Genomic DNA, 14,080 nt, shown 5'->3' with positions numbered 1-14,080 from the left:
GGCATGCCATGCCTTTCTGCTGCAAAGCTGAACTGAAAGGGTTAAGCACACTGAGCTTTGCATTTTGCCTAGACCGATCAGAAAGCAAAAAAAGGAATAACATATGGAGAGGAAAACCCCCTTCCTGTTTCATTTCCCTCCTCTTTTGCAGAGAGAAATAGCTCAGAAAAAGCTGCAGCAGAGGAGAGATTGGCCAAGGTGGGTGCATTGCAAAGGTTGACCCAGGATCAAAGCAAGGAAGGCATCACAAAGGGGTCATAGCAGGGAATCTGGGTCTGGAGGGAGGAAAAGAAGAGGGGGTTGGAGAGACAAAGAAAGGGGGTGCCAGCTTGGGGGTTGGGTGTCCAGGCTCTGAAAAGGAGAGTCCAAAGGGGGTCCCCAAGATCATCTAGTCCAACCACCAGTCCTGCAACAAAACAACCCTGCACTGTAGGATGAATGCACTTTGATACTGCTTTCACTGCCATGGCTCAATGATATAGAATCTTTGGAGTTGTAGTTTTACAAGGTCTTTAGCCTTCTCTGCCAAAAAGGGCTGGTGCACCACCAAACTACAAATCCCAGAATCGCATAACATTGTTCTGTGGCACTTAAAATACAGCAGAGTCTCACTTATCCAACATAAACGGGCCAGCAGAACGTTGGATAAGCGAATATGTTGGGTAATGAGGGATTAAGGAAAAGCCTATTAAACATCAAATTAGGTTATGATTTTACAAATTAAGCACCAAAACATCATGTTATTCAACAAATTTGAAAGAAAAAGTAGTTCAATGCGCAGTCATGCTATGTAGTAATTACTGTATTTACAAATTTAGCACCAAAATATCACGATGTATTGAAAACATTGACTACAAAAATGCACTGGATAATCCAGAACGTTGGATAAGCGAATGTTGGATAAGTGAGACTCTACTGACAAAATGTGTTAATTCTGCAATGTAGATGGGAGGCGGGCACCCTGTTTGCCCATGGGTTCTGTGATATACAGTAGAGTCTCACTTATCCAAGCCTCGCTTATCCAAGCCTATGGATTATCCAAGCCATTTTTGTAGTCAATGTTTTCAATATATCGTGATATTTTGGTGCTAAATTCATAAAATTTACAACATAACATTACTGCGTATTGAACTACTTTTTCTGTCAAATTTGTTGTATAACATGATGTTTTGGTGCTTAATTTGTAAAATCATAACCTAATTTGATGTTTAATAGGCTTTTCCTTAATCCCTCCTTATTATCCAAGATATTCGCTTATCCAAGATTCTGCCGGCCCGTTTAGCTTGGATAAGTGAGACGCTACTGTATTTCATTTCCCTTGACTTTCCTCTAAGGTGCTGAAGGCAGCATACAAAAAAATGATCATTCCTCCCAACAATCCTGTACACACACACACATAATATGTTTTGTGCATTGGCATATCTTTGTCCCTAACAGTTCAAAGGCATACCTAGGTACATCAGTTTAACAACTGAGACACCTAGTTGCCTTGCATGAATGCCATTTTTCAAAAGGTTATGACTTCTAACAAGGTTATGCCTTTCCAAAGACCATAACATCTCCAAAAGATTATGGAGATTTCAATTTTCCAAAAGATATGAAGTTTAAAATCTGGGAGTAGGGGGGAATGCAATATATATATATATATATATATATATAGCCAGGTATGCTCACTCAAATTTTTTCTTTTTTGTCTCCGATTCACAGCTTGTAAGAGAAATGGGTGAACAGGAAGCATCAGCACCCAAAATGAAGGAAGAATCAGAAGAGAGGAAAGAAATTCCTCCCGTTGTCCAAGAAAACACTACAGGAGTGTTCTTGTTCACGAAAGGCCCAGATGAAATGAAGGAAGAACCAAAGGAAGGATCCCAAAAGAACTGGGAGTCACATTGGCAGGAATTCATGAACACGGTGGAGTCTCGGTGCCACCAAACTGATGGGTCAAGGCCACCTCATCCTTGGCCGGAGGAGGACACAAAGGCATTTCAGACCTCCTTGGAAGGAGCGGCTGATGGCATCTCTCAGTCAAGAGGAGAGAATGTAGTCCAAAACCATTGTAATGATGGCTCGGTGGCTGACGAAAGCCAGGTATTTCACCTGAAAGTTAAGGATGAGGAGGATGAAGAAGAGGCGGAGCAATTCAATCTGTTGGGCTGCCAAAGTGCCAATGGATCTCAAGAGGTATGTGCCTGCCTCCCTTGCCCCATATGGGAAGGGATAAGAATCTGCTCTGAACTTTATGAAAACTAAACAAGTTGCTGAATGCTACTTGTTACAAAACATGCCATTGGGTTGAATTGTCCATCCACATTGTTGAGCTTCCTAGCTTCTTGGACATTTTTCATGGAACTTTATCAATCATCGAAAATGAACTGCAAAAATATTCTAAGTGTTCCAAGAGATTAGCAATCTCCATTTCTTTGCTGGCCGAAGAAGAAAGGAGTCCCTTTGTTCTTCACCTAGCACGGAAACCCAGGATGCCACCCTCTTAGCAAGACAGGTTGAAAACCAAACAATCAAGTTGTGTTTCCTTCGTGGAAGGAACTGTTTAGCTTGGCTGAACTAAGGTGTCAATTGCAGGGGGGTTGGAGGGCCGACTTCAATATAAGCATTCTATTGGGTTGCTGTGAGTTTTTTGGGCTATATAGCCATGTTCCAGCCAATGGGTGTTAATAATAATAATATTAATAATAATAACAATAGTACTCTGGGGAAGACCCAAACATTTTGAAAGATGGTGGGCTAAAAGGGGTCGAAATGCCCTCCATGTGTGGCAATTTTTACCTCTCTACCCCAAAAGCTGAGCAGGGGGTGAGCTTCAGAAGCCCTCCCATTGCAGCCAACAGTCTGAAAAATTTCGAGTTTTTTTGTTAGTGAGATGAAAATTTGTGTCATATAGGAGGCCCATTTTCGTTAGCGGAACACAAATACGAAAATGAGACAACATGAATGAAACTACAGAACAAACAGCAATTCCATACGAAAGCACAGCACTATTATCCATCTGTAATCCACTTCTTTTTACTCAGAAAGTGGCCTTCATTGATTTTGGTTTCCTTTTACATGCCTCAGCTATATACATGTGCACATTCGACGCCCTTGCTAGCTGTATGACAATTCCTAGGTCGCCAAGAAGATGGTGGGTGTTTCCTATGATGCAGGACTGGTGGCAAATCTTTGTTTTGAATGTCTGGTCAGATGAGGAGTGGGTCCACCACTTCAAGAATGCGAAGACCTATCTTTGAGAGGATTGTGGCAGCAATTGGACCCCAGATTTCCAGAAGAGACACCCACATGAGGAGAGCCATTTCTACAGAGAATAGCTATTACCACCTGGATGGTCGCTAATAGATATTCATATCGTGCCACAGCTCAACAGTATGGTCTTGGAAGGTCAACAGTCGGAGAAATCTTTGTCCATTGTGTGCTGGCTATGGAGATGGTACTATTCAAGCACACCGTCTATCTAGGAGATGCCCAAAAGGTACATATAGGAATTGTCTTTGTGTCAAAATTTCAGCTTGTGCCATCTGTGACAGTAATAATAATAATAACTTTATTTTTGTATGCTGCCTCCATCTCCCCAACGGGGACTCGGAGTGGCTCACACGGGGGCAAGCCCAATACAGTCATATAATATCATAAAATCATAGAATCATAGAATCATAGAATAGTAGAGTTGGAAGAGACCTCATGGGCCATCCAGTCCAACCCCCTGCCAAGAAGCAGGAAATCGCATTCAAAGCACCCCGACAGATGGCCATCCAGCCTCTGCTTAAAAGCCTCCAAGGAAGGAGCCTCCACCACAGCCCGGGGGAGAGTTCCACAGTTAAAACATCAAACAATGCATTTAAAAACAAATTAAACGAGTCATAGTTTAACACTGACATAATTAAAATATTAAAGAATCATCCAAGGCGTTAAAAGGTCCAATATAGGACCACAGTCTGGGCGACAATCAAACTAATGAAGGGAGTGTCTATTACAGAATACAAACATAGTGATCTGAATATGATAGAAGGGATATGAGAAGACCTTGTATGGCTTGTTAGCTTCAATGACCCATTAATATGGTACTGCACTGTCTCAGCCTGTAACATAAGTACTTTAACTTGTTTCCTTCTTTTTGTAGGTCATGGCTGGACTTTGAGAAATGGGCTTTACATAGGCCATAGGAGCTGTTGATGGATGCCACTCCATGGTTGTGTAACGCAGGGAGGTTAATTCATCAATCGAAAAAACAGTTATTCCATCTTGCTACAGGGAACTACAGATCACAAAGACCACTTCCTTGATATAGAGGTGTGTGTATTGCGCAATCCCACTATATATATGAGCTCATGAGACCCGGCATGTTTGTACCAGGAAATCCAACCATCACCATCAGAGAAGTGCAGATACCTCCTCTGCTGATGTCAGACAGTGCCTATCCCATCAGGCCATGACTTATGGAGCCTTACTGGGAAGCAGGCATACTTCAATAGGTGCCTCAATCGTGCAGGATTGCCATTGAGATGGCTTTTGATCATCTGAAGTCAAGATGGCAATATCTCACAGTAACAGAGGAGAATGTTACCCGTGTCATAGCATCCTGTGCAGTTTTACACAACATCTGTGAGACTAATGGGAGAGTGCTTGATGAGGATCAACAGAGAGTTGGATCCAACAATTGGAGCGCCATGAATCGCAATGAAGAGCAGCAGAAGATGGAGGCAGAGATAGTACGAGATATCTCGGCAGATCATTTTTGGACTGGGATGATGTAACCCGTGGGATCTGTTGACCTCCTGCACTGGTGCAACAGGCAGGCAAGTTGTCCCACACATTACTGAATTGCCAAGAATCTAGTAGGAATTTCTGTGTAGTGGAAATGTATGTAGTTGAAAAGTAGTATAAATAAAGAATATGAAGAATATCACTAAAGAGTCTGTAGTAATTTCTTTGAATGCCTGAGCTGTTGTGAATCCGGCCCCTTCTACACTGCCATATCATTCAGTTCAAAGCAAACCATCTGGATTTTATATGCTTCAGTAGAGTCTCACTTATCCAACATTCGTTTATCCAGTGTTCTGGATTATCCAATGCAGTCTGCCTTTTAGTAGTCAATGTTTTTGTAGTCAATCTTTTCAATAAATTGTGGTGTTTTGGTGCTAAATTCGTAAATACAGTAATTACTACGTAGCATTACTGCGTATTGAACTACTTTTCTGTTAAATTTGTTGTATAACATGATGTTTTGGTGCTTAATTTGTAAAATCATAACCTAATTTGATGTTTAATTGTGCTATGGTAATAATATAATGTATTATATTGAAATCCACAAGCATGTGGACAACTTCAACAGAAAGGAGGAAACCATGAAAATGAACAAAATCTGGCTACCAGTATTAAAAAACTCAAAAATCAGAACAGTAGATGGGAAGCAACACTCTGAGGGCAGAGGAGCCCCAAGGACGGCTAATGACTCTGAACAAAGGATGCCCCCCAGGCAAGAGACAAACCTTTCCAATGCTAATTAGGGTGATTAACTGAAACATTAGCGCTGGCTTCCACTGACAAAGGACTCTAGTCACACCTTGGACTCTCCACAGATATATATTTACCTTCCTTGCCTAGTTTATCCATGCCTCACAACCTCTGAGGATGCCTGCCATAGATGTGGGCAAAACGTCAGGAGAGAATACTTCTGGGACATAGCTACACAGCCGGAAAGACATACAACAACCCTATGTAAATTTAATTTGTAAGCCGCTCTGAGTCCCCTTCAGGGTGAGAAGAGCGGGATATAAATGTATTAAATAAATAAATAAATAAATTGAATAGGCCTTTCCTTAATCCCTCCTTATTATCCAACATATTCGCTTATCCAACGTTCTGCCGGCCCATTTATGTTGGATAAGTGAGACTCTACTGTAGGTATTCTTTTTTTGTAGCAATTAAGACACCCCCCCCCCCCAAAGTTTTTCTGTTGGTGTGACTTTTTCCCTCTGCTCCTTCATTCCCAGGAAGACACGGCTGAGCCAGCAGCTAGAGAAGGCCGTCACTCAGCAAGGCCTCCGCGCAGGATTGCCTATTGGAGCGGCAAGGAGATCAATGCTCTCCTGGATTACATCCTGCGGTGCCAGAAGCTGTATGTGCAGAGGGTGATGGCAAGCACCAACTTGCGCACCAGAAACGTGTGGATCGGGGCTTCCAGGGCCATGGCCTTACTTGGCCTGAACAGAACCCCTGACCAGTGCCACACTAAATTTAAGGCATTGAAATCAGCGTTCTATCGGGCCATGGAACGCCACGGTGGAGTGGTGCCACGGAAGATGCAGCCACCCTTCTTTGCGAAGCTCCACCAGCTCTGGGAGATAGGAGGCAGGGCAGACTGGAGAGACCGGAGGCCTGTTGGTAAGAACAATTACCCTTTTTCCAGTTTTTAATATTATTCATCTATATTAGAGGCTTAAGTAACCTTCTATTGATGAAGGTGTATTGGGAAAATATAATACTTGTATTGGAAACTATATATTGAATGTAATCATATTAGAAATAGGAATAGGAAAAATGTAATCACAAGCAGATTGTGTGCATCTAGCCCCAAAATACACTCTGCACAGCAAATAACTGCCTCCCCATAAGCAGAGACCAAAGTTCACCCTAAGTGCCAGAGACATATGGTAAGTGTCAACAAGAATAGATAAGCTAATGGACAAAAGACAAATTAAGGCTTTTGGGGATGTCAAGATAAGACCTGGTGCCATGTAGAAGTACTAATGACTCTCTCTGACAAGCTAAGGTAGGGGGGAATTCCTTAATTAATGGATCCTGAGAGCCTAGATGGGAATTCCTTAGATAAGGCCTAATGGAGGGTCAGAGGTCTTGAAAGTAGTCTATATTTTAGGAAAATGCAAAGGTAGCTTTTAGTAAAGTGCAAAAGTAAGACTTTTTTGACACTAATTGATGATGGATAATGCCTAATATGACGTATGCATATCATTGTAAAAGATATAAAAGGCTCGATGTTTCTTTGTTCGGTACCCTTTTTTCCTTGAGACAGGAAGGTCTATATTCTCTCTGGCCACTGAGAATAAACGTCTTTTTTCTACAGCCACCGGAATTCTCTTTGTCTCATTACCTCAAACCTTTGTCTGCCATCTCACTATGTTGCATTTGTTAGTAGAAATACTGTTTATCCATGAATGCACTTTCTTAATCTAGAAAAGAGCTGTTATTTACAGTAAAGTCACTACAGTAGAGTCTCGCTTATCCCGACATAAACGGGCTAGCAGAACGTCGGATAAGCGAAAATGTTGGATAATAGGGAGGGATCAAGGAAAAGCCTATTAAATGTCAAATACAGTAGAATCTCGCTTATCCAACACTCACTTATCCAACATTCTGGATTATCCAAGGCATTATTGTAGTCAATGTTTTCAATACATGCATATTTTTAATTCATAATTTATTTTAATAGTTTTAACTGTTTTATGTGCTGTTTTATATTGGTTTGTATGGGCATCTAATTGTTGCCACTGCTGTAAGCCACCCTGAGTCCCTTCAGGTAAGAAGGGCGGGATATAAATGTGAGAAATAAATAAATAAATACATCGTGATATTTTGGTGCTAAATTCGTAAATACAGTAATTACTGCATAGCATGACTGCGTATTGAACTACTTTTTCTGTCAAATTTATTGTATAACATGATGTTTTGGTGCTTAATTGGTAAAATCATAAACTAATTTGATGTTTAACAGGCTTTTCCTTAATCCCTCCTTATTATCCAACATATTCGCTTATCCAACATTCTGCCGGCTCGCTTTTGTTGGATAAGTGAGACTCTACTGTAACATGATTTTACCATTTAAACACCAAAATATTATGTTTTACAACAAATCGACGGGTTTGCTGCATGTTGCTGTTCGGAAAAACAGCAACACGCTGTTTAGAAAAGCGGCTGAGCCCTTCTGCATTCTGGGTGCACGTCGGGAAGGGCAGTGAGGTGCTGCGGTGCAGGGGTTGGGTGCAGCAGATGTGCCTGGCCCATACCAGTTGCGTTTCATCCCAGCAGGTGCTTAGTGCATGGGGGTGGGTCGGTTGGTGTGTGGGTGCAGGTCCTTCATTCTGGGGCCTCCTCTTCCTGCCTCCTCCGGGTCCTGGTTCCTTACCCCACTCTCTGCTTCCCTTGCTCATTCACTAACTGAGCCAGGTCCCGGCGGCAAAGGCAGTGGTGACAGTGGCAACAGAACCAGGAGCCTGACATTCATCAGGAGGGGCAAGATGCTGCCGGCGCAGGCCAAACGCGCACACCCAGTGGACCCACTATGCTTAATTTTTGCACCACGCCTCGCCTCCAAGAGTGGCAGAGGTGGTTGTGCTTCCGGGCAGGTGATGGACTTTTATCATCGCCAATTTGTGCCTGTTTTTTTGGAGGGGGAGCATTGGATAATACGTAATGTCGGATGAGCAAAAGTTGGATAAGCAAGACTCTACTTCCATTGCAGGGGGCCCTGGTGGCACAGTGTGTTAAAGCGCTGAGCTGCTGAACTTACAGACCAAAAGGTCCCAGGTTCAAATCCCGGGAGTGGAATGAGTGCCCACTGTTAGCCCCAGCTCCTGCTAACCTAGCAGTTCTAAAACATGCAAATGTGAGTAGATCAATAGGTACCGCTCCTGCGGGAAGATAACGGCGCTCCATGCAGTCATGCCAGTGACCACATGACCTTGGAGATGTCTATGGACAACACCGGCTCTTTGGCCTAGAAATGGAGATGAGCACCAACCCCCAGAGTCGGTCACGACTGGACTTCACGTCAGGGGAAACCTTTATCTTTTTTTTTGTTTTTGCTTCCATTGCAATGTTCATTCAAAGTAATGGTAATGATGTGGAATGTAAAATGCTGCCTTGTGGCGCAGAGGGTTAAACTCTTGTGCCGGCAGGACTGCTGACCTGAAGGTAGGGTTGCTGACCTGAAGGTTTATTTATTTGTTTATTTATTTATTTACAGTATTTATATTCCGCACTTCTCTTCCCATGAACTTGTAGCACCTTAACTTCCTTCTTGTTTACAAGTTCCACTCAGTGCACTTTGCCCAGCTCATTTTATGTTTTTATTGCTGTGTTTTTCATGTGTTTTATAATGATTGTGATTTTTAATGCCTTTTAAATTTGTGTGTTTATGTATTTGATATTACTGTATGCTGGTTTTATATCTGTAAGCCGCCCTGAGTCCCTCTGGGGAGATGGTGGCGGGGTACAAAAATAAAATTATTATTATTATTATTATTATTATTATTATTATTATTATTATTATTCTCACCCCGAAGGGGACTCAGGGCGGATTACATTACACATATAAGGCAAACATTCAATGCCTTGACATAGAACAAAGACAAAGACAAATGCAGGCTCCGAGCTGGCCTCGAACTCATGACCTCTTGGTCAGAGTGATTGGTCTCAGCTGGCTGCAGCTGGCTGCTCACCAGCTTGTGCTACAGCCCGGGCCTGGATGCCCGTTTGAACCCAGGGAGAGCCAGATGAGCTCCCTGTGTCAGTCCAGCTCCCCATGCAGGGACATGAGAGAAGCATCCCACAAGAATGGTCATGAAAGGGCCTGGGCTATGGCACAGGCTGGAGAGCAAGCCAGCTGCAACCAGCTGCAATGAATCACTCTGACCAGGAGGTCATGAGTTCGAGGCCCGCTCGGAGCCTATGTTTGTCTTGTCTTTGTTCTATGTTAAAAGGCATTGAATGTTTGCCTATATGTGTAATGTGATCCGCCCTGAGTCCCCTTCGGGGTGAGAAGGGCGGAATATAAATGCTGTAAATAAATAAATAATAATAAATAAATATCCGGGCATCCCCTGGGCAATATCCTTGCAGACAGCCAATTCTCTCACACCAGAAGCGACTTGCAGTTTCTCCAGTCGCTCCTGACATGAAAAAAAAATACATTACTTTCATTGTAAAATATGATAACTGTATTAAAAATGCTAAAGGCAGATGCTTCCTCGTCATGATCCTTCTTTCTTGCCTTCCTTTCTTCCACTTTCTTTTTAGCAGATGCATATGATCTCAAGGGGGGAGCAGGAGATTCCAGTCTGAGTGGAGAGGAAAGTGGTGAGGAGGAGAGGGGCCCCATTGCTCCTGCGCCAGGGCAAGCACACCATGCAGCTGAACATGGTATGCGCATCTTCTCTATGGCATCCCTTGCGTGGGCAGTTTTTACTTTTGGATGCCAAGCATGGCATGTTGTCATTTATGCCTCCCCTCTTCTATGTCCATCTGCAGGAGCTGTCCAGGAAGCAGCTGGTCTGCGCCAACTACAGCGACAGCACATGGCATGTAAGTTACTGTGTTTGTTAGCTATGGGTTGGGTGCAGTTCTACAGGCCACTATTGAACTCTTAATGTAGGAGCCTCCGGTGGCCTAGTGGATAAAAGCCTTGTGACTTGAAGGTTGGGTTGCTGACCTGAAGGCTGCCAGGTTCGAATCCCACCCGGGGAGAGCGAGGATGAGCTCCCTCTTTCAGCTCCAGCTCCATGCTGGGACATGAGAGAAGCCTCCCACAAGGATGGTAAAAACATCAAAACATCCGGGCGTCCCCTGGGCAACGTCCTTGCAGACAGCCAATTCTCTCACTCCAGAAGCAACTCCGGTTGCTCCTGACACGAAAAAAAAAGTTTTTATTAAGTGTTTCTATACATAGAAAGACTGAGAACAATGGTGGGTATAGGAAAGATAGAATGAGAAAAAAGGAAAAAGGAAAAAAAGAAAAAAAATTTTTAGAAGAGGCAAAAAAAGAAAAAGAAAAAATATATATTAAAAAAGTACACTAAAAGTACAACGAACACCATTAATTATAGAATCAATATGTGAAATCAGTAAGATAACGATACAGCAGAGTCTCACCTATCCAACATAAACAGGCCAGCAGAACATTGGATAAGCGAATATGTTGGATAATAAGGAGGCATTAAGGAAAAGCCTATTAAACATCAAATTAGATTATGATTTTACAAATTAAGAACCAAAACATCATGTTATACAACAAATTTGACAGAAAAATTAGTTTAATACGCAGTACTGTTATGTAGTAATTACTGTATTTACAAATTTAGCACCAAAATATCACAATATATTGAAAACATCGACTACAAAAATGCGTTGGATAATCCAGAACATTGGATAAGTGAGTGTTGGATAAGTGAGACTCTACTGTACTTATAAACGTAAAAGATAGAAGGCGGGAACAACAAATTTGACAGAAAAATTAGTTTAATACGCAGTACTGTTATGTAGTAATTACTGTATTTACAAATTTAGCACCAAAATATCACAATATATTGAAAACATCGACTACAAAAATGCGTTGGATAATCCAGAACATTGGATAAGTGAGTGTTGGATAAGTGAGACTCTACTGTACTTATAAACGTAAAAGATAGAAGGCGGGAACTATATAAGATGGATATGAAACATGCCTGAAAGGAATGAATTGGAAGGCAAATACTTTTTTTTTTTTTTTTTTACTATTGAACTCTACATAACTTTTTTATTGCTCTTTTTAAACTATCTAGTGTGAAGTCCCAAAGGGAAGAAAGGCAGGATATAAGTAAAGCTAAGAATAATAGGAATGCTAATACAGTAGAGTCTCACTTATCCAACGTTCTGGATTATCCAACGCATTTTTGTAGTCAATGTTTTCAATATATCGTGATATTTTGGTGCTAAATTTGTAAATACAGTAATTACTACATAACATTAATGTGTAATGAACTACTTTTTCTGTCAAATTTTGTTGTATAACATGATGTTTTGGTGCTTAATTTGTAAAATCATAACCTATTTTGATGTTTAATAGACTTTTTCTTAATCTCTCCTTATTATATAACATATTCGCTTATCCAACATTCTGCCGGCCCGTTTATGTTGGATAAGTGAGACTCTACTGTAATATGTATGTGCCGTCTCTTTAAAGGCACATACATATTATTAGCATTCCTATTATTCTTTCTCTTTAAAAAGGAGCCCCGGTGGCGAAGTTTATTAAAGCGCTGAGCTGCTGAACTTGCAGACCGAAAGGTCCCAGGTTCAAATCCCAGGAGCAGAGTGAGCGCCCACTGTTAGCTCCAGCTTCTGCCAACCTAGCAGTTCGAAAATGTGCCAATGTGAGTAGATCAATAGATACTGCTTCGGCAGGAAGGTAACAGCGGTCCATGCAGTCATGCCGGCCACATGGCCTTGGAGGTGTCTACGGACAACGCCGGCTCTTCAGCTTAGAAATGTAGATGAGCACCAACCCCCAGAGTCAGACATGACTGGACTTAACGTCAGGGGAAACCTTTACCTTTACTTTTTATCTCTTTAAAACAAAGGGAACATCCATGGTACCTCAGCACAATGGTGCCCAGCATGGATGATGTGTGGGCCTGGCCACAGTGACAGTGTTTAATATTGACTGTGTATTTTTCTTTCTTTGTTGCAGTGGAGCAGCGTGTGAGTGCGATCGAGAACACATTTTCCAGGCTACAGGCAAACATTCAGGAACTCCTTGCCCGTCTCCCTGCGCTACCCCCCACCCTCTCCCCAAAACTAAACACACTATCCTCCACCCTACCCAACTTGACACGGCAATGTTAAAATGTTTTGACAGAAAAGTTAATTTGTTGTAAATAAATTTATTACTTTTTCAAAAATATTTGTGATGAGTTTTATTAGAATATGCAGGATGCTGAACAAGCCAGAGATGTATGTTCTGGTGGTCTCTGCTACCTTCAAACTATCTTGGGACAAAGGCCCCTTCCGTTCTTCAATGAAGTATGAAGTGCAAGAACTGCTAAGCCTGGGAACTGCTTTCTTTTCTCTCCATGAAGTCCTTCTGAAGATCTCTAACTTGGGACGCCATGTATGTGCTTGCATGGCTTGAAGTTGACGAACCTCATATTCATCAAGATTACACTGTAAGACCATGTATGTGTGTGACAGTATATACTGTGTTTCCCCGAAAATAAGACAGCGTCTTATATTATTTTTTGCTCCCAAAGATGTGCTAGGTCTTATTTTCAGGGGATGTCTTATTTTTCCATGAAGAATTCACATTTATTGTCGAACAAAAAAATGAACATTTATTGTATACTGTACAGTAGTTGTCATCACAAACCAGTATAACCAGACAAACTGTGAATCCTATCGAGAATTTCTTGTTACTACCATTATTTCCATGTACAACACTCTATGGTACGTACATTTACCAATCCTGCATGCTCTGGTGTTGTTAGGCAGGCATGCTTCCAAACAAAAACTTTGCTAGGTCTTACTTTTGGGGAGGCCTTATATTTAGCAATTCAGCAAAACCTCTACTAGGTCTTATTTTCTGGGGATGTCTTATTTTAGGGGAAACAGGGTATGGAGAGAAATTAGGTAGGTAGGTAGGTAGGTAGGGGGGCAAAGCTACATGGCACGCATGGTATATATCAGGTCTTGGGTCAACAATATTCAGAAAATTAAATATATTAGGATCCAAGAAACCCAATGGAAAATAATCTCCAAAAGGTACAATCAATTAGCACATATATGGGAAATATTTCCAACAGACGTTGGCATGATTGTGGGGGATTGGTTCATTCTCTCATATGTGGTGAGACTGTAGAAAAATTCAGAAGTATTACAGTAAAATAAGAATGTAGTGGAAGAAATAACAGAAAAAAATTAAAGTGGGATAAAGCTAGATTTATGTCTCTCACTGGTGGCACAGTGTGTTAAAGCGCTGAGCTGCTGAACTTGCAGACCGAAAGGTCCCAGGTTCAAATCCCGGGAGAGGAATGAGCGGCCGCTGTTAGCCCCAGCTCCTGCCAACCTAGCAGTTCGAAAACATGCAAATGTGAGTAGATCAATAGGTACCGCTCCGGCGGGAAGGTAACAGCGCTCCATGCAGTCATGCCAATGGCCACATGACCTTGGAGGTGTCTACGGACAACACCAGCTCTTCGGCTTAGAAATGGATGAGCACCAACCCCCAGAGTTGGTCACGACTGGACTTAACGTCAGGGGCAACCTTTTTTTTTTTTTTTAATATTTTTATTGAGTGTTT

General features: G+C 41.9%; 1 protein-coding gene across 2 annotated transcripts; it reads left to right on the top strand.

Moving 5' to 3' along the window:
* The first annotated feature begins 59 nt into the window (after positions 1–59).
* Positions 60–12,686, top strand: LOC103278117 (uncharacterized). Of its 2 annotated transcripts, none has more exons than XM_062973648.1 (6): positions 60–198; positions 1,708–2,181; positions 6,006–6,396; positions 10,051–10,170; positions 10,279–10,332; positions 12,476–12,686. In XM_062973648.1, the coding sequence occupies exons 2-6, from the start codon at positions 1,720–1,722 to the stop codon at positions 12,628–12,630; spliced, it is 1,182 nt and encodes a 393-aa protein (XP_062829718.1). In that variant the 5' UTR covers positions 60–198; positions 1,708–1,719; the 3' UTR covers positions 12,631–12,686. The 2 variants fall into 2 exon arrangements, with proteins under 2 accessions (XP_062829718.1, XP_008104068.2); XM_008105861.3 differs by having other exon boundaries at positions 10,048–10,170.
* The last annotated feature ends 1,394 nt before the right edge of the window (positions 12,687–14,080 follow it).

This window comes from Anolis carolinensis, chromosome 2, assembly GCF_035594765.1.
Source record: "Anolis carolinensis isolate JA03-04 chromosome 2, rAnoCar3.1.pri, whole genome shotgun sequence".
NCBI lineage: Eukaryota > Metazoa > Chordata > Lepidosauria > Squamata > Dactyloidae > Anolis > Anolis carolinensis.
This window is presented reverse-complemented; position numbering and strand designations above follow the sequence as displayed.

Bases quoted from the DNA above. Each gene is read 5' to 3' on its own strand.
- LOC103278117 (XM_008105861.3), top strand. From the start codon at position 1,720: ATGGGTGAACAGGAAGCATCAGCACCCAAAATGAAGGAAGAATCAGAA. The intron at 2,182-6,005 runs GTATGTGCCTGC...CTTCATTCCCAG, and splicing joins GTGCCAATGGATCTCAAGAG to GAAGACACGGCTGAGCCAGC. The intron at 10,333-12,475 runs GTAAGTTACTGT...TCTTTGTTGCAG, and splicing joins ACAGCGACAGCACATGGCAT to TGGAGCAGCGTGTGAGTGCG.